Below are 20023 nucleotides of genomic sequence, written 5' to 3'. Positions count from 1 at the left end.
GCTGAAGTATTTATGAATCAGCCGCAATTTTAACACATTCAAATTGAAAATTGACATTTATAAATAGAAAAAAAACATATTTAACAATTATTATGGAACTAACAGTTTTAGTTTTTTTTTTTATATTGTACCTGTCCAGTCGTTTTCCGCCCTTCAAATGGTTCACCTGCTGCTGCAAGTCGTACCGCAACAATTCGCAACAAAATCGATGCCACACAGTGGGTCGCCGTTTGCACAACAGTTGCGATTCGATGAGGACATTGACCACCTCGTTGACCGTTTCCCGGAGGTCCACCAACAAGACAAACGCCCGAGTGGTCATCTGCGAAAGACCCACCAAGGTGGTTACCGTGCCGGCCATGTCGGAGGTATGATAGCTGGCCCACACAACCCGCAAGAGATCCGCTTTCGCGATCCACGGACCCACGTCATTCAGCGACGCGGAGTTTCTTTAAATGGGAAGCGGGCCCATCCTGTGAATGCACCAGAGGCTTAGACAATAAGTTCGATAGTTGTACATGGCATAGAGAAAGCCAAATGTAGGTTCTTAGTCGTAAGTATGCCGAGTCTACGAATTTCAAACCTATTTGTATGTGCCCAATACCAATATAAAGTTAAGGTAATGCATGAGCTAAAGTGGCATTTGTATAACTTTTACTTAATACCAATAATATAGTAAGAATCTAGAAAGGTAGCAATGGAATCTCCCTAGTATAGGTGTCACAGAAATTGCACATTCAACTGGCTTTACATACTTATCATTTCAACGAATGATTTTCATAAATAAAACATCCATTAGCCAATCTTTCCAATTACAACCGGTACTTAATTATAACTTAAGAGCCGTTTGTTTTGCCTTTTGAAACGAATTTCTGTGACACTCTAAGCGAATAGCAAGGCAATCGACTTAAAAAATTATTGAGATTTTTGTGAAACCCCTGAGAGTCTAGGCTTCAGTCCATTTATAAGCTCACTTAAGAAGCTTTTTTACTTTTATTCTATTTAACAGACTGATTTTATTTATGTGAGAATTACGGCCATTTACCAGAAACTTAAAATGCATTTCTTTGCAGTCCTAACTAGCTGTTAGGGCCATTGAAATTCCAACTCATCCGTGTATATAGCCACTCGTAATGGTATATAACATGCCCAAGCATCTTAAGCCAAAACCCATTTAGCATAAGCATACCATAAGAGTTAATAGAGCATAACGTTGTAGTCAATTTGGTTTAAGCTAATATTTATTTCATAATTATGTGTAGACGCAAAATAAAGGCAGCGACTTCTCAAGTGTCCCGCATTTTCCTTCATTTTCCCAGCACGCGCTGGAAAATCTTCCTTTTAAGTTTGCCCCACTGAACAATGGGCACAAGGACGATTTTTGCCCTCACACCAATTATAATTGTTGCGATGATGTGGTGTTGTCTGTGGCCTCAACTGACGTCATTGGATGAAAGTCAACAAGACAGATAAATTGAGCGACAAACCGGGCAGACAGTGAAAACATATTGGTTTCTGTGGGCCAAGCAAACAGTTATATCATTTACTTATATTGTCTGCAAATGGCAAATTTACCATGCCAACTTCGAGTGAATCTGTTTATGTTTGCCTGGTGGTTGGGTAAATTTCATGAACGGCTTCACCCCTTAGGAATTTGCGTTTTCCACTTCCTGATATTTAATCGCGTGGGTGAGCAGATGGAAACTATGGAAACTTGATGGGACAGTCGGCAAATAAATTTATTTCAGATCCTGTTGTTGCACTGCTTTTTACAGTGGACCATTCGCTTTATTGAGCTCGAAGGAGGGAGAAAATTACATTAAGAAGCTTACTTCAGACGGCGGACAGTTGCAAAATTTTTGCAATTATAATTTTGCAATTTGTTTGCCAACTTCTAATTGAAATGCTATTAGCAAATACGGTAATAATCACGGCCGCGCTTGATATAAGAAACACTTCTAATTTTATACTTATGAATATTTGTGATGTTTTCATTGGTTTTAATTATTGTTTTCCATGGCTTTTATGAATGCTTAGTTTTCATCGGATTACGCGTGTGCAATAAAACAAAAACCTACAGAACTGTTTCGAAAATTACAAACCTATTTTGGCTTTATCTTTCAAAATTAATAGCTTAGAAAAATCTGAAAATTGCAAAACAAAGCAAATTGACAATAAGTTACAACCCAATGTTAGCACACTGCTCAGATCGATGCCCAGTTGACGATTTGATTAAATAGGATTAACAACCGCCAGTTTTAAATCGATTTACAGTTAAAAAATTCGTCAAAAAAGACATGTTTCCAAATTACTGCTTTACGAGGTCGGCTAGACAGTCGGGCTATGATGTTATAAGACGAGGCTATTCCACCAAGGATCACATCCAGCGTAGCAGCGGTCGCAACTCAGCAGCCGGCGAAAAGACACGAAATCGATCGGAAATTAGGTTCTCTGCTGAGAACAAACGACCTAAACACCAGAGGAATATTTCGAAATCCAGCTCCTCTCGGGCCAAGGATTCGTCCTCCAGGAGTGTGGGTTTCCGGCTGACACCTGTCGTTTGCCAGAGTAAAAAGACAATACGTGAAACAGCCGGCGACGATCGCCAGAAGGATAAAATGTCCTACAATCCCAGCAACGATCCCAATCGCGACCTGCAGGAATCCTTCGCCGACTTCTTCAGCATCATTCACGACAATGTCCTGGAGTCGGTGCAGGAGGCCGTGCAGCGAATGGTGTCCAAGGGCTTCGAGGAGTCATTGACCAAGATGGAGCGACTGTCCGAGGAGCTGGAGCACCAAAAAACTCTACTCAACAAAATGCATCGCGATGTCACCAGCAGTAAGTGTTTGAAAAAGAGTTCTTTCGATATTTAAGAAAAATAATTGTCTTAGTTTTAACTGTATGTGCTGTTACTAAAAATACTTTCTTTATATATCATTTACTTTCCTAAATATATATATATACCTATTACGTTCTCAAAATTAAAACATTTATGTTTATATTACTTACTTTTTAGTTACTTATCTTAAGTTTATGAAAAATTGTTATCGATATTTTTTCAGTGAATTATAGCTTCCGTCAGAATCACATCTGACTAATAAAGAAAGATTAATCACGTTTCAATACACTCGTTATTGAACCCATTGTTTCAAATCAATTTTATTGTCAAGTTTTCAACCTTTACTCCTTAGAATTAAGCGCGCAGAGTGAAACGAACTTGAACCAATTCAAGTTTGTTACCCAAATGCTCATCGACAACCAAACAGTGCACTACAGAGCGCTCAATCAAGCGAAGGTGAACAAGCAAAGGCGCAAGGAGGAGCGGGATTTGGAGAAGGACCGAAAACAGGAGCGGGAACGGAAGCGGAAGTGCGGCTGCCAGGAGGTTCAGAACGCAGAACGTGTTAGACGCTGCAGGAGTTCCAGTCCAGATCTCTCGAAAAGAAGCACTGGTGGCGATGCAACGGAATTCATGCCCAAATCTCCACAGCACCAATTGTGCCAGCAGCAAGCGCCTCTGGTTTATCAAATGTGCACCTCCTGCACTAATCAGGAACCTATGACCAGAAGTCAAAGAACTTCGCGGTCATCATCGAAACATACAAATACGCCGGTTCTGCAAAGGCGATCCACTTCTTACAGCATGCCGGATCTCTCCGGTCGCACTTCGTCCATTTCCGGGCGGTTCTCTCAGCCACAACCCTCTTCAAGGACTTGCCTATGCCGATCCTTGAGCAACAAGCAAGATCAGATTGTCTGCCTTCCGGCCATGACCTATCCACCCTACGTTCGCAATGTTCCGATACCCCGCCGAAGGTTAGTTCACAGTAAAAAATATGGAATTGGTCAGTCAGATGGCAAATAGTGCTACTATCTTATTTATATTTCGTTTTACAAGTCTGCTAGGCCAGCCAGTTGCACTACATGGGTAATAAATCCTTCGCTTTTGGAATTATTTTCGTGTTTTGCAACTGGCGGCTTTGACAGAAAGCCAAAATTAAAAAAATGATCTTAAGATATGTGCACAAGTTTTACGCGACTTAAAGGGATACAACAATAAATATTTAAGTACTTAAATAAAGAAAACATGGTTTAATTTAAATAGGTATTTATTTACTTGTATTAGGTTAACAAGCCTCCTTAATTTAAATTAAAGTAAAAGAAACAATAAAAACCGAATATTGAAAGTATTTAATAAAATAAAGAAATTTAAAGTATATGTTGACGTACGAATTCATTTATACAGGTCAATAGGAACAAGATGGTCAAGTCTACGAAAAGTTTCTTTATAAATGGTATCTTTACATTATGTGTTCCTTAATCGGAACTTTCGTTAACCTTCAAATCCCCTGCTTTCTTGAGCTCTACAGATTCGTAGTAATTGTTCTTTCGCAAATAGCGCTGGAGAACTGGAGACAGTAAATTTTCATCCACATTCTTGATGTCCTGACGCCCAAAAACGAACGTAGCCAAGTTGGAAATAAAAATGGTCAGCAGGGCTCCCAGCATGGCGTATAATAGGAATGACATGTGGTACACAGACGATCCACTGTGAGGCTCGCTAATGGGAAATATATTGGTTTCAATTCAAGTTTTTAATGTTATATGACTGAAGCAAACTTACTATTCCGAAGTGGAGTTCAGGTAGCGACTCATGTCGAAGTCATAGTCACAATTTTCCACCGAAACGGGCAGTTTGGTGTGCCGGAAGGAACCTGTAATGTTGGCTATCTGAGCATTCACCGCTATCCACGCCATGGTTAAAAAGGACGAAATACTTCCCACAAAAATACACTGAAATGGAATATTTTAGTCACCTTTTAAGGAAGTTCTTGTATATTTAACTTACCTTTTCGCCCACCCAAGGCATAAGCATTCCCACCACAAAAATGCCCAACATCGGTCCGTATAAGCTCGACTGCAGCGTTGCCGACAGCTGCAGCACCATGCCCAGTTTCTCCACCACATAGACCATGAAAATGGATGAAATGCCGAAGGTTACCACCACCACGCGCATGGTCAGAGCCACGTGGCTCTCCTTCATCGCTTTCCCCATGCGCGGCCGCACAAAGTCCTCCAGGATAACGGCGGCCAAGGAGTTGAGGAGCGTGGATAAGGAGCTCAGGGCAGCACTAAACACGGCCGACACAAAGAGACCTGGCAGACCAGGTACAACGCCCAGAACACGCATCACCAGCAGCGGAACTAACTGATCCCGTCGTCCAGCAAGCTTTAAAAAATTGAGGTAATGAAATAACCAGGAATTGGCGACAGTGGACAATATTTAACATTTAAAACTTAAACAAATAAAAAAGCCTATAAATTAAGCTACATTTTTTTTTTTAAAGAAACTGTGGACAAGTATGTCGATCTCCAGAATCTTAGGATTCATTTTGAAACTTTTTTTAAACCGAAATTTAATAAAATAAAAACAACATAAAACAATTGTTTGAGTAGCAGGCTTACCCGCTTACTAATAAACAAATTTTCAAGGAATACTTACTCCTGTGGACATGGGATCGCAGTCATAGTAAGTTGCATAGCACACCAATCCCACATAGACGCATCCCATATAGAGCAGTGTTAATCCAATGGAGAAGGTAATGAGGGTCTGTTTGATAGCCTTCAGCGAGGGCAGTGACATAAATCGCTGAACCGTGGCCTGGTTAATCGAGGTGCTTTGCAACTTGAAGAAGGTTCCACCCACGAACACAGATAACACACTCAGTCGCACTGTGGGATCCATAGTCCATCTGTTGAGCATGAAAATGCATTAAAATAAGTAATTATGTTATTTAAATTACAACTTACTCGGGGGCATTAATACGTCCACCCTCTTGATTAATCTGCCACACAACGCCAAGGCCACCCAAATCTAAGGTGCCCTTAATCATAATCACAATCAGGGATCCATACATTATTACGCTCTGGACAACATCCGTGTAGACCACGCCCTTTATTCCGCCCACGCAGGTGTAGAAGGTGCAAATGATGACCACTATGGGTGTGATGGTGTGTATACCAATTCCAGACACTTGATTGAAGGTTAGCGCTGGCACATAGACAGCAATGGGAAGCCATATAATCTGTCAATATAATATATATATTGTATAAGGACCAATATTAGAATTTAAATAGTAAACTTACCGCCTTCAAAACAAATAGACTAGCTCCAAATAGTCGCATTCGCCGGCTAAAACGTCTCTCAAAATACTGAAAGAGTGAGTGTGTATAAGTAGGGATTCTTAAAAAATTGCTGATCAGGGGACAGACCTAGAAGAGTTAGCTAAAATGGTCAAGTCAAGCTTAAGCATTCGATTAAGTAAGGGTACAATACAGTTTCTATAACTAAGAGAAAACTACAGGGCTTTGGGTTTTGCATTTACGATAAATATATTTTGGGGATTCAAATAAAAGATAATGATTATCTCTATGACTTTTCAGACTGCTCCAATTTGGGCTGCGTTTCCGATTGATGGAGATTTAAATCAGTTTTTTCTTCAGTGTCCACACTGTCGTATTTTCCGTACCAAAAATTCCGCACGACAGGGCTAACAAGTTCCTTATCCACCACTCGGGGATCCTGTCGGCCAAAGTAGAGAGTGGCCAGTAGAGATCCAAGTACGGTACCCACCGAACCCACTGCGGTGTACCACAGAAATGAGATCTCATGAATGCCACGACTACTGGGCACGGTTGGTGTTCTGTATAAAATTAGAAAAAATATTCAATTAGGAAGTTTTCAAGACACTTTTATCGCTTGGAACAATTACATACGCTGTGGTGGTGGAATTCCAGTTGTCAGGAAGATCAAAGGTATAGTCACAGTCCTCCACAGAAACGAGTTTCGCTGGGAAAGTCAGGGCTCCTGTGAAAATAGCAATTTGGGCTTTAACCACAATGTAGGCTGTTAAACTTGCGGCGCACGATATGCCAGTGAGTAGGCTCTAAAAATATAGATACGTTAAAGAAATATTCTTGTCATACAACCACATTAAATCAAACCTCTGTCTTAACAAAGGGCAGCAGCATGCCGACACTAAAGGCCCCGAGGAGTGGACCACAAGTAATGGCAGCCACTGTGGAGGATAGCTGCATGACCAGGCCGAGTCTCTGGACAATCGGTACACTGGCCATCGAGATCAGGCCAAATGAGACGACCACTCCCCTCAGCATATAGGCGGTTTGGCGTTCCGTCAGCGGCTTCTTTCGGTAGGGTTCCACAAAGTCCTTAAGAATAACACCGGAAAGGGCATTTAAAGCCGTCGAAAGGGAACTCAGGGCGGCACTGAAAACGCCAGCTACAAATAGGCCAACCAGGCCGGGAATGTGGCCAACGTTTTTGACCACATAAAGGGGTATGACTTGATCCTTGGCACGAGCTAGCTGCAATAGAAGTTGTGTAGTAAACACACAAATAAAATAGTTTAAAATACAAAAGAGGAAACAGAGATATTAAGACCTTGAGCGAGAACTAGAAATGTTTTTTTTAATTTGTTGAATTTTTTTTTAAGACATACCCCCGTTGTGATGGGATCGCAGTGATAAAACTCGGCAAATGCCAGCATTCCAATGTAAACGCACATCATCATGATCATCATGAAGCCAATTAGGGACAGAACCAAAGCCCTCTTCACGTCACGAATATTGGGCAAGGTAAGATAACGCTGGACAATGGCCTGATTAATTCCATTTGCCTGTAGCTTGAACAAAGCGCCACCAACAAACAAAGCAAACACTCCCATTCTCGCAGTCGGGTCAAAGGTCAGGCTAAAATCAGTTATATGGATATCACGTTTTTGGGTACTAAGAAACATTTACTTACTCTGGACCCACGAGGCGATCGTACTGACGATTGTGGTCTAATACAACGCTCAAGCCACCTAAATCCATTGTTCCTTTAACGATAACAATGGCCATGGAACCAAACATTACGATTCCCTGAATGACATCCGTCCAAACGACACCCTTAATACCACCCTAAAATTAAAAACATTTAAGTCAATTAACCTTTTCAAAATTATAAAATAAGAGATATAATATGACTTGGTCCTAATACTCACCACACTGGTGTATAAAATACAAACAAAGCTTGTAAAAGGCACAATCTTATTGACACTTATTCCGGAAACTATAAAAAAGAAGACAAAAACTTCAATATAAGATTATGCTTTTACCTTAGAAATGCACATACCTTGGTTTAGAGTTAAGGCAGGAACATAAATGCAGATGGGTTGCCACAATATCTAGAAATTTAAATTGTTATTTAATTTGTAATTAAACAATCATAGTGCTACTCACGTTCATCACCACAAAGAGGCAGGATCCAAAGATGCGAACCCTCCGATCGAAACGTCTTTCGAAGTACTGCGATAAACGAAATCAAACAGAAACAAAAACAAAGAGTTTATAGGATGCATGATTATGTACAGAATGTATTTGGGTAAATGAAGCACGCTGGATACACAAGCACACAAAAGAAAACAAAAAGCATTTTGGCACAACAGAAAGCACAGGTTTATTGGCAATGCTTAAGAAGCACTTTTGGTCTCAATTTCGACCTTCCGCTTAAAGAGATCCTGCATATTAACAGCCTGATAGTTTTTTTTGGGCAAAAAGCGTCGCATACAGGGCGTAATTAGGGCCGGATCCATTTTATTGAGATCCTCCCAGCCGAAAATAAATCCAGCTAATACCGCGACCGCAGTACAAATTACACCGCCCAGAGCCGTATACCAAAGGAACGACAAATGGTAAAGGTTTCTCTCCGAGGGTCTTAAAAAGTTTAATAATTTATTAATAGGCCAAGCCATGGTTTCCTATACTTACCTGTACCCGTGGATAGTCTCATAGACTGTATGGTTATCAAAGGCATAGTCACAACCATCAACTGAAATGGGTAGTTTGGGATAGCGAATTTCACCATTCATTTGAGCCAATTGCGCCTTGACACATATCCAGGCCACCACCAAAAAGGACACCAGACTGCCAATTAAGACGCTCTAAAAATAATAAAAAAGTAAACAAAAGTAATAGCATACTATCTTTATTTATAACAATATATTTAAGCTTTAGCTGGCATTATTATGAATATAAATTTTTATATGAAACATGTTTATATCGAAAAGTGAGCAAAAAAATAATTATAATAAAAATAGAATTATTTATATTTATAAAAATAAATATAAGCTTTAGCCGTCATTATTTTAAACAGAAATTTTTATTTGTAAGCAATTTTAAGCCCCACCTTTCCTTTAATCCATGGCAGGCCTACGCCCATACAATAAATGCCCAAAAGCGGTCCCATCGAAACTGCCGCTGTGCTGGTGGCCAATGGAACCACTTGTCCCAACTTCTCCACGACGTTGACCATTCCAAGGCAGGAGAATCCGCAAACAACGACGATTGCGCGCAACCAAAAAGCCGTCTGGCGCTCCGTCATCGGTTTTTTCAGCAAGGGTCGTACGATATCCTGAGTAATCACACAGGCCAGGGAGTTTAGACCCGTGGACAGGGAGCTCAGGGCGGCACTGAAAACCCCAGACACAAATAGTCCCGGCAAACCAGGTAGAGAACCCAGAGTTCGCATCATAAGCAGGGAAGGCAGTTGGTCAACGGCAGCAGCTAACTGTGAAGTGAAGTTAATATTTGTATAGTCCAAATATTCTATATATTAATATTTTTTATAATATATTTAATAGTATTGCAGGGATTTTGGTATCGTTTAATATTGGTTAAAATCTACAAAGTTAAAAGTAAATTTTCTAGAAAATATTAGGCCTACCTTAGTACTTATAGGATCACAGTCGTGGTAAACGGCATAGGACACCAGACCCATATAACTGCAGCAACTGAGTAGGAATATTAATAAGAGTGTGAAAACCAGCATACAACGCTTGGCTTGGTCGTAACTTGGCAGAGATAGGAATCGCTGAATAGACACCTGATTCACATCCGAGGACTGGATCTTGTGCAGAGTGCCGCCCAGAATCACAGACAACATCGACAGCCGCACTGTGGGATCCCATGTCCACCTGCCGGTTTAGAATATCCACACAATTACTGGGAACATTAATCATCACGTAGACGTACTCTGGGACATTAAGACGTCCGCCACTGACGTTGCGGTCCAGAACCACGCCCAGCCCGCCCACATCGAAGGTGCCCTTAATGCAGACCGCCAAAATGGAACCAAACATCACGAAGCTCTGAATGACATCTGTCCAGATGACAGCCTTCAGTCCTCCCTGAAATGACAACATCTTCGAGATGCCGCTCGTTCGACAATTTTGTGGCTAAATTTAATTAAACCTTACCACACACGTGTAGAAAGTGCAAATAGTGCAGACAATGGGCGTAATTACATGGATGCCAGTACCAGTGACTGGAAGACAGTAATAAAGCAATAAATTGGAATGGTTGCATACACTTAAAAAATATTTCGCCTTACTACAATTCACTAAAAATTGCATAAATATAAAAACCAATGAAATATAAATAACAATCTGATTGGTAAAATAGTTTAATATGCTAATAAGATAGGCCTTGCTTTATGCTCAAAAGTAAATAACAAAAAAAAGAATAAGCTTACATTTTTTGAGTGCATTTATATGCAGGCATTACATTATAAATATTTTACATTAACCATAATCAAACTCACCCTGATTGTAGGTGATGGCCGGTACATATAAGGCCACAGGAAGCCAGAGCATCTGCAGGAATTGAGCAGAGAGTTTGTGAGTGGGTAAAGATAATTAAATGTTGCAGACTCACCGTTCCCAATATGAAGAGGACCGAACCCAAGTTGCGTATGCCAGCACCATAGCGCAATTGGAAGTACTAGAGGGTTAAGGGATTTTGGTTAGATTTTACATATTTCAGTGTAAAGTTAACTAAGGCGAAATTTTAGTTTCATGCAGTGCTAAATAAATGTGTTATTTACAGGCAAACATAAAAAAAACTTAAAATGCTGCTTAAGAATATATTTTATTGACAAGTACATGGCATGGTATTACTCTCTACGACTTCTCATTAAAACTTTTCAAAGCGTTCTCGTCTAGTTTTATGCTGGAATAGGTCGCTTTCTGGAAGCCGCGAATGCAGGGCGACAGCAAATCAATATCCACATCATCGGCCTTATTTCGGCCAAAGACAAAGCCAGCCAAATGGGCGGTGGTCACGCCCACAAAGGCACCCATAACGCTGTAGAACATGAAGGAGACATGGTACAGCTGTTGGGCAAAACTGAGGGATCTGTGGAAACACTCTTGAACTTTGAATGGTTTTACTTAATAAAATCCAGGATAACTTACTCAGTTTCTTCCATGAAAATTGTAGCATTGGCAGGAGTCACTAAGGGCAATTCGAACTCGTAATCACAGCCTTCTACGCTTACTGGCTTGCTCTCGAAATGCATTTCACCTGAGTTGATGGCCAATTGTGCCGATATGCAGAGCCATCCCATAAAGAAAAACGAGCAAAGAGATCCCACTATAGCACTCTAAAAAATTAATGATGTTTAATGTAAATAAAATAAATTAAATAAAATCAATTTGCCGAACTATTATATTTTTCAAAAGCCCACTTTTTTCTTTTAAGATTAAACATTTTTAATGACAAGAAACATGCAACTTTTAGGCCAATAATATATATACTTTACCATTTTTCTACTGGAAAAATCGTAACCAAAAAGGTCATACTTATTAAAACTAACAAAAAACTTAAGAGTAAAAATAAATGTATCAAAATCAAATATATAAAATTAAAAAATAAAGAGCTTTTGCCAAATATTGTTGTTTGACTTTTGAAGTTTTGGAAGCGTTTTTTTTTAAGCTTTAGAGCACTAACTTTTGATTTGATGCTTGGGCACAGCAAGCCCATTACAAAGAGACCCAGGAGTGGCCCCTGGGCCACCGATCCCACGGTCATGGAAAGCTGCATCACATGGGAGCCCATTTGTTCGACCACAAAGACCAGAGCCACACTCACGACTCCAATCAGCACAGTGCAGACACGCATGGTGACAGCGGTTTCGTGCTCGGTGAGGGGTTTCTTCCTTAGAGGCCTAATGTAATCCTCCAGGAAAACTGCAGCCAGTGAGTTCATGCCCGTAGAAAGGGAACTGAGCGCGGCACTAAACACTCCGGCCACAAACATGCCGGGAACACCGGGAAACGAACTCATGGATTGGACCACAAGCAGGGGAACCAACTGATCCTTGGCCACCGCCAACTGCAAGTATGTTTTAAGTCAAAAATAATTTAGAACATTTTCTAGATGGGATGCAAGCCGAATAAATTTTTGATGTAGATTATTAAGTAAGGACTTAAAAGGTGTCATAATTGAAAATAATTAAGTTGAGATTTCTGTTGTTGATATTGATTTACATTGATTTATAGTTAATATTCCCTCACCTTTGTGGTCAAGGGATCGCAGTCGTAGTAAGTTGCGGAGAGCAGGAGACCGTTGTACATACAAATGGCCATTAGGGCAACCAATCCAAGTATGAAGAGGAATGAGCACTGGGCCATCTCCTTGATTCCGGGCAGGGATAGGTATCGCTGGGTGATAATCTGGTTGCAGCCCAGATTGTAGGAGTTGTGTCCCAGGTTACCCACCATCATCGCCAGCATGGACATTCGCACCTTGGGATCGAGCGTGAATCTGTTTCGAAAATGTCTCAGATTATGAATGTGCCGGACACGTGTACCGCACATCCAGGCAGATTTACCTGCCAAGTGTGTGGTACTCGCCCTAGTAAACCGTTTTCACCCACTCAGGCCACTCGATGCGTCCGCTGTCGAAATTCCGCTGAATAACCACGCCCAGACCGCCCAAATCCATGGTACCCTTGACGATGACGAAGAGAATGGCTCCCACCATAATGACGGTTTGAATCACATCTGTCCAGACAACGGCCTTCAGACCTCCGGCAGTTGTGTAGAATATGCAGACGAGGCACACAATTGGCGTGATGACATGTATATTTATTCCAGTTACTGGAAAAGTGCACAAAAGTCAACACGTGGCGCTCGATAAGGGCCCTTAAGTTTTGGGCTTTAATCTTTAAAGAAGCTGAAAAGTAACTCCGAATGTTCATTTAAGTAAATATTTTTTTTATTACTTCTCAGGTGCCATAAATACTCAAAACGTATAATTTTCGTTGTCAAGAACCCATGGAAAAATTTAATTATTGTACAAAAACCTTTTAAATACTCAAATAAGTTAACGTTTGGCGATAATTTAAGCTTAATCTATGTAATCAGTTAATTACTAAACACAAAAGAAAGGCAAAAAAATAATTTAATAGCTTATTATTGTTAAGTACATAAAGTTTAAAAAAGTCTGCTTAACATTTATTTGACTGGCAATGGATTAGAACAAAAAAGGTGGTTGATAAAAATTGCATTATTTAAATCGTGCTCATATTTCATATCAAAAACTATATTGCAATTTTTAATAGTGGAACGGAAACCAAATCAATGTTTATCTTTGATTTTATTTTTTGTAGGTAAGGGAGCCAAGTAATCTATGATTTCTCATCGGGACTCTTAATAGAGTTCTCGTTCAGGCTAACACTGGAATACATGGACTTCCTGAATCTGCGCATGCAGGGCGAAAGCAACTCATCTTCAACGTCATCGGGTTTATTGCGGCCAAATATGAAGCCAGCCAGATGTCCGACTATCACACCCACTGTACCCCCCATGACCGTGTAGAACATGAAGGATATGTGGTACAGCTGCTCGGCAAAACTGAGAGTCCTGTAGGATTATGCTTGGGTGAGAAGTAGGTCAGACAGCTGGAATTGTGTGGGGAAACTTACGCAGATTCTCCACTAAGAAGGGTCCCATTTGTTGGTGACACCAAGGAACGGTCGAACTCATAGTCACAGCCATCGATGCTGACAGGTTTTGTCTCGGAATATATTTCCCCAGAGTTAATGGCAACTTGAGCCGAAAGACTTAGCCAGCCCATGAAGAAAAATGCAACAAGGGATCCCGTAATGGCGCTCTTAAAGGAAAAATATTTTTTTTTACTGTCTTCCCAATGAGTTTTTAAGTATACAGAAAAACAATTTCAAGAAAGCCACGAAATAATATTGCTTTGATTCAAAATTCACTAAATTGGAATTTTCTTGCAAAACAAAGCAAGTAAACGTTAATATCGCCAAAAATGACCTCATCAACAATTAAAAATTAAAAAAAAATGTCTTGTGATTGCTTAGCAAATTAAGTTCATATTTTAGAGTTGCTTTCCGAAAGTTGTTTTTTTGTATAAAGGAGTGACACTAACTTTTGAGTTGATACTGGGACAAAGCAGGCCCATCGAAAAGAGGCCAAGGAGCGGACCCTGGACCACTGAACCAATGGTAATGGCCAGCTGCATGACATGGGAGCCCATACGTTCGACTACGAAGACCAGAGCCACACTTACGATTCCAATGAGCACCGTGCAGACACGCATGGTGACAGCGGTTTGGTGCTCCGTAAGGGGCTTCCTCATCAGGGGCCTAATGTAGTCCTCTAGGAAAACTGCGGCCAGGGAATTCATGCCCGTAGACAGGGAACTGAGGGCGGCACTAAACACTCCGGCAACAAACATGCCAGAAATTCCTGGATAAGAGCTCATGGTTTGGACCACGAGCAGGGGAACTAACTGATCCTTGGCCGCTGCCAACTGTAATTATTTTCTCGATCAAAAAAAGCTCATAAATTTCAAAAAGGAGAAAGCAATCGAATCAAACTCAATGATCTTTTTGTAATTTTGGTAAAATACCGAATATTGGAATTCCGTCTTTTAGAAATTATTTAAAATAAACACTAATAATTTAATTTGATTGCTTTCCCATTTTGCTAATAATGTTTCCCAACCTTTGTGGTCAATGGATCGCAATCGTAGTAAGTTGCGTAAAGCAGGAGACCGTTATAAATGCAAAGTCCAAACAAAAGTATCAATCCGGAAATGAAAATGAATGATGTGTGGGCCATTTCTTTTACACCAGGCAGAGACATGTATCGCTGGGTCATCATCTGATTGCAGCCGAACTGGTAAGTATTGTGGCCAACACAGCCCACCATCAAGGCCAAAAAGGACATACGAACTTTGGGATCGAACGTGAATCTGTTTTCGAAAAGCATTCATATACTATGAACAGTTAAGAGCTAAGTCCTCTCAATAGTTTTCACCTACTCAGGCCACTCGATGCGTCCACTTTCGAAATTCCTCCGAATCACCTCGCCCAGTCCACCCACATCGACGGTGCCCTTGATGATGACAAGGACCACCGCGCCTATCATAATGACGGTTTGGATCACATCTGTCCAGACAACGGCCTTCAGCCCCCCGGCAGTTGTGTAGAAAATGCAGACCAAGCAAACGATTGGCGTGATGATATGTATATTTATGCCGGTAACTGCAAAAGTGCACAGAAGTGAACACAACGAGCAGGAAAATATAGACAATAAACAATGACAAAAGAAAGAAGTGCTAAATGCTTTAATTTAACAACCGAGAATTCTATATATAATATTACAACAATATTATATGATATAACTATAACACTAAAAACTAACACTTATTACATTACCGTGTATTGCACAAAAATATTTTAAATATTTGAAGGATGATTTCTAAATTTTGTTAAGGGTTCTTGACAACAATTTGCTTTCATATAACCTAAAAAAAGTACTCATTATAATTTTAAGGCCCCCTATAAATCTGAAACCCTTTTATTTTGAGAAAATGTGAGCGCTTACCTTGATTAAAGGCCAAAGCTGGGACATAGATGACAATTGGCAGCCAGATCAGCTATGAAAACAAATTGCAAGACATTTTAGTTTATATAATTAAATTTATGCTCCCTCCTTCAATATCTGAAGAAATGGAGTGTGTTTTGTTTTCACTAAATGTTGGATTATACTTACATTTGCACCTGTGAAGAAGGCAGAGCCCAGCAGACGAACCGATTTGTTAAAGCGCAACTCGAAGTACTGCAAATATTTTTTTCCAATGGTTGGTCGACTTTCGGTTAAAACACAACAAGGATTGCCGACTCACACACACAAAAACACGATTGTTTCTGCGTGAGTGTGTGTACGGCACCGCTGCCCATACATAATCGACTATTACTCATACGACATGTAGCCAGCACCAACTTATAAACTACGACTATCCGTATGCCAACTCGTACAATTGGTATTGTTCAAGCTTATTGCATCTGGCATTGTGTGCCAAAACCTCGAGGATATCTATGGCATGCAAATAAACTGGAATTCACAGAATTCATACAGCTGATTGCACGCTGGTTTTTACCCTTGTCTATTGCTTTACGAACATGTACTTCCTGCTCCTTGTTTAGTTATAACCTTACTTACACATTAACATGCTATCGAAAATCAAAAGAATCCAAATTCGTACACTCAAAAACATAAAATTAATGCGTAACATGCAGACCAATAGGCAAACACACACATTTTTCTCTGATTGGACAACGTTCTGCTTACCTCATAGGTGGAAGTCAGCTGGAGATTGCAGAAAACGGGCAGGAAGATGTACCACGAAATGGTTCCCGAGATGGCCAGAGTAACCAGGATGAAGGCGTACTGCGTCCCGTATACATAGATTTCCGTCGAAGTTCCCAGCAGCGAAATTCCAGACACGAAGCTGTAAGTGTAATACAAGAAATTAGCTTACGCTAATTACGTCTGAAGCTTAAAGTTCAGCAAGACTAATTGCTAACCAATTGATCAGGATCTATCTTTGCTTCGCCAAACTTTTCGTCATTTTTTTTTGGCCAGCCCACGATGTCAACTTGGAGAAAATTTTTAATTGAATTAAGTTGAGGCCACTCAAGTTGTTGGTCAAAGTTATTACGAAGGTGGGCAAAATGTTTTCAAATTAATTTGGGATTATCGATTGGAGATGACTTAAGGCATTAATACACCTCACAGAATATTAAAAATAATATTTCCCTTATTTAAATTCATTTTATTACCATTGGAGCTTTCATTTTAAGGCACGTAAACAATCTTATTATACATAGTAAATAAATAATACAAAATAATACAATTTTGAAACGGCATGTTTTATAATATTAAATTAAATCCAATCCAAATACGATTGTCTATCCGCATTTGGCGAAGGAAACTTTTCCAGAGCCCTACATTCTGTAATCTGATTTAAATGATTAATGTCCATAACAATCATCATTTCAATTTTAGGCCACGAAGCAAATGAATTGCCACCGCAGACACACAAAGTTGATGGCTGAGAGAAAAATGCCATTAAAAGTTGATAACAAGCGACGTTAAAGTACGCAGACACACACAACGAAACAATTTGTTTTGAAAAAATTGAAAAAATCTGCAGGGCACAAAGGACATTTTGTAGGAAAAAATGATGGCGTGTAATTGTAATTCAAAGCACGTTGCCTGAATTTGTTGCAAAAAGCAAACGACAACAAATAGAATGCCATAACAATAAAAGGCTCACGAAACAATTGTCAGCGGGCGAGGCAAATGACCAGAACCGCGGCCAGGATTTCGGGGAACAGGACCTGTCGGCCTGGTCATTAATGCGAGGACAACGCGACTAAGACAAAGGGACCGCACCCTTCAAAAGGTGCTTGACCAAAACGTGTCAAATACAAGCCCCCCAACTTCCCAGGACCAAGGTCACTCGGCCGAACTCGGCAAAGAAAAAGCAATTTGGGCAAATTATTTGAGTTTGTGGCCAGGCGCAAGTTTAAATAACTTCAATCTGGCTTAGACACAGTGACTGACTCTGTTAAGTTGTATTTATACACCAGATATATTTACTCGCAAAGTTCCGCAAGCCATTTCAATATCAGCAAAATCCTGACACACCGCCCCGCAACACCCATCCATAATAGGCTTGACCCTGACAATGAATATTGTTTACGCAATGCCCGGTCTTGTGTCGGAAAGTTTTAAATAAAACGCTACACTGTTTGCCCTCGCCAAACAATTCGCCAGACAATGCTGGACTGGGGCAGATTATCTTTTGCTTAGATTACGTATACGCACGTTTGGCTGATGGCACAGAATAAAGCGAAATGACTGAAAATATTTTGATTGATTTGGCGGGGTGAGGTTAAGTCCATTACGATAATTTGTGCAAATATTAGCAGCGTTCAAGTGAAAACATCGCATTTAATTTTTGGGGATTATCCCAGCTTAAAGCAGCATAACAAACAATTTCGGAATTTCCTGCCTGCCACTTTTTCATTTAGGAGCCTCATCCTCACGTTGGCCCACGTCAAAAGTAATTAAGCTGGTCTACACAGAGAGATTTTTTTTCCCATTCTGATTTTTTTGTTTGTCAAGGTCATTTCAAATAAAAAATTTGCTAAGCAAATTTTGTATTTTTATATATTAAGAAAAAACAAAATAAAAATATTTCCAAAAGCAATATTAATTGGATTCGTACTTAAAATATTTACAGAAAATCTAAATTTGAACCGCATGATAATTTACTAATATGCGTTTTATAAAAAAACTTTCCAAAAAATATTATATATAAAATGTGGTTAGCCTGACAAATATGTTGTTTAGACCTTAAGTAATCAAAGCTTAGGATAACTACATAAATATAAATTCGAAATAAGTTATTTGATAAATTATTAATTGTTGTAACAGTATAATGATCTCAATAAAATTGGAAATGCCCTTTTTTATAGTTAAAAAAATCACTCTCCCTTTAAAAATACAACTATTTTGTTTCTGTATAATGTATTCATGTTTTTTTCCATGCATATCTCGTTGGCCGGACAGGAATGAGTACGAGAGGCCAATTTACCACTTTGCATATACATAGCCGTTGCCGAAACTGTAACTCACCTGGCCACAAGTGACAGCGCGACCGGAAACACTTTCATTTGGCGTCCGCCCACCAGGTAGTCCAACGCCTCCGAGCCACGCCTCTCCTCGACGCCCGCCGCCCCCCCGCCGTCCTTGTCGGCAAGCTTCTGCTGCTTCTGCTTCTTTTCGATAAAGCCGAAATAGAAGCCGATAACGGCGCAGACCGCCAACATGGCGATGAAGACCAAGTAATCAACAATGCCGAAATGCTGCAGGGCCTGGCTCAAATCCTTCACGCTGAGCTTCTCCTCTCCAGCATCCTCCAAAGTGGGGGTTAGTGATTGGATGGGAGTGGGCGTGGTAGTGGTCGTGGTCGTGGTCGTGGAAGTGAAAGTAGAAGTGGGTGTGGGCGTGGGTGTGGCGCCAGTTGTGGAGCTACTAGAGACCGTACTGCTAATTACAGCCACTGTCTTCGCAATCGCATTCGCCACCGTTGTGGTGGTTTTGGCCAACAAGGCCTCCTCCACGGGGGAGTTTACCCCCAACGCCACGGGATCGGCAGTGGTTGACATTATTTCCGGGACCGCAAGTTGCTTTTATGTAGTTTATTTTTATTGACTTCCAGCCGCGTCGCTTTAATGCATTCGGCTTTGATTACTTTCGCATTAGTTTAACACTGCACACGCACTGTGAATTGAATTCGATTTGGCATTAATAATTTTTTCTTTGTTCCTAATGAGAGGCCCCTGACGAGTTAAAGGATTTTTTTTTTGGAAAAGAACATTTAATGAATCTTCAAAACACTTGAATTAGATAAATCAATTGGCTTGCAGTTTTCAAAAAAACCAAAACATTTTAGGTAAATTATATTAAATCATACAAATCTATCATTGAACTGATTGAAAGCAAGCTAAGTCTATTTCCTATTGTCATAAATTTGGTACAAGAGAACAGGATATTTTTAAATTGGTATTTAAAAGGTTTGGCCACGCACTTCAATGAAGAGCAATTGAACTTAATGAATTTATACACACACGCTCACTAGATCTTTGAGTTTCGGCTTCAGGATAATTTAATTCGATTTAGAAGCGAGCACACACAAGTGTATGATTCAAATCTCCACCGAGCACTGAACCGATTTTCAACCGCAAGCTGCGTTAGAGATCTCTGGAGATCTTATCCGAGTCCAACGACAAAGG

At 40.2% G+C, this 20023-nt stretch overlaps 3 protein-coding genes across 3 annotated transcripts in view; 2 read left to right on the top strand and 1 right to left on the bottom strand.

Annotated features, from left to right (window-relative positions):
- LOC128266321 (cardioacceleratory peptide receptor) overlaps positions 1-1737 on the top strand; it is a 36355-nt gene extending 34618 nt beyond the window's left edge. The window contains exon 7 of the mRNA XM_053002765.1: positions 140-1737. Coding sequence (XP_052858725.1) covers positions 140-374 — 235 coding nt within the window. The 3' untranslated portion in view covers positions 375-1737. The remainder of the gene's footprint in view (positions 1-139) is intronic.
- A 375-nt stretch (positions 1738-2112) lies between these two features.
- LOC128252139 (uncharacterized) lies at positions 2113-4310 on the top strand. Its single transcript, XM_052979635.1, has 2 exons — positions 2113-2841; positions 3195-4310. Exons 1-2 carry the CDS (start codon positions 2298-2300, stop codon positions 3866-3868), a joined length of 1218 nt encoding a protein of 405 aa, XP_052835595.1. The 5' UTR covers positions 2113-2297; the 3' UTR covers positions 3869-4310.
- A 4186-nt stretch (positions 4311-8496) lies between these two features.
- On the bottom strand, positions 8497-20006 carry LOC128252232 (uncharacterized). Its single transcript, XM_052979797.1, has 23 exons — positions 19859-20006; positions 18864-19511; positions 16509-16668; positions 15930-15995; positions 15762-15813; positions 15196-15418; positions 14877-15126; positions 14299-14682; positions 13829-14016; positions 13534-13766; positions 12779-13001; positions 12417-12666; positions 11851-12234; positions 11316-11503; positions 11130-11256; positions 10777-10842; positions 10664-10715; positions 10320-10387; positions 10096-10250; positions 9788-10037; positions 9251-9631; positions 8833-9005; positions 8497-8778 (listed from the first exon to the last, which is right to left on the bottom strand). The coding sequence occupies exons 2-23, from the start codon at positions 19394-19396 to the stop codon at positions 8535-8537; spliced, it is 4650 nt and encodes a 1549-aa protein (XP_052835757.1). The 5' UTR covers positions 19397-19511; positions 19859-20006; the 3' UTR covers positions 8497-8534.
- Between the last annotated feature and the right edge of the window lie 17 nt (positions 20007-20023).

The sequence above is a fragment of the Drosophila gunungcola genome, chromosome 3R, assembly GCF_025200985.1.
Source record: "Drosophila gunungcola strain Sukarami chromosome 3R, Dgunungcola_SK_2, whole genome shotgun sequence".
NCBI classification, from domain to species: Eukaryota; Metazoa; Arthropoda; class Insecta; order Diptera; family Drosophilidae; genus Drosophila; species Drosophila gunungcola.
The sequence above is the reverse complement of the archived record's forward strand: the minus strand, read 5'-3'. Positions and strand labels throughout refer to the sequence as shown.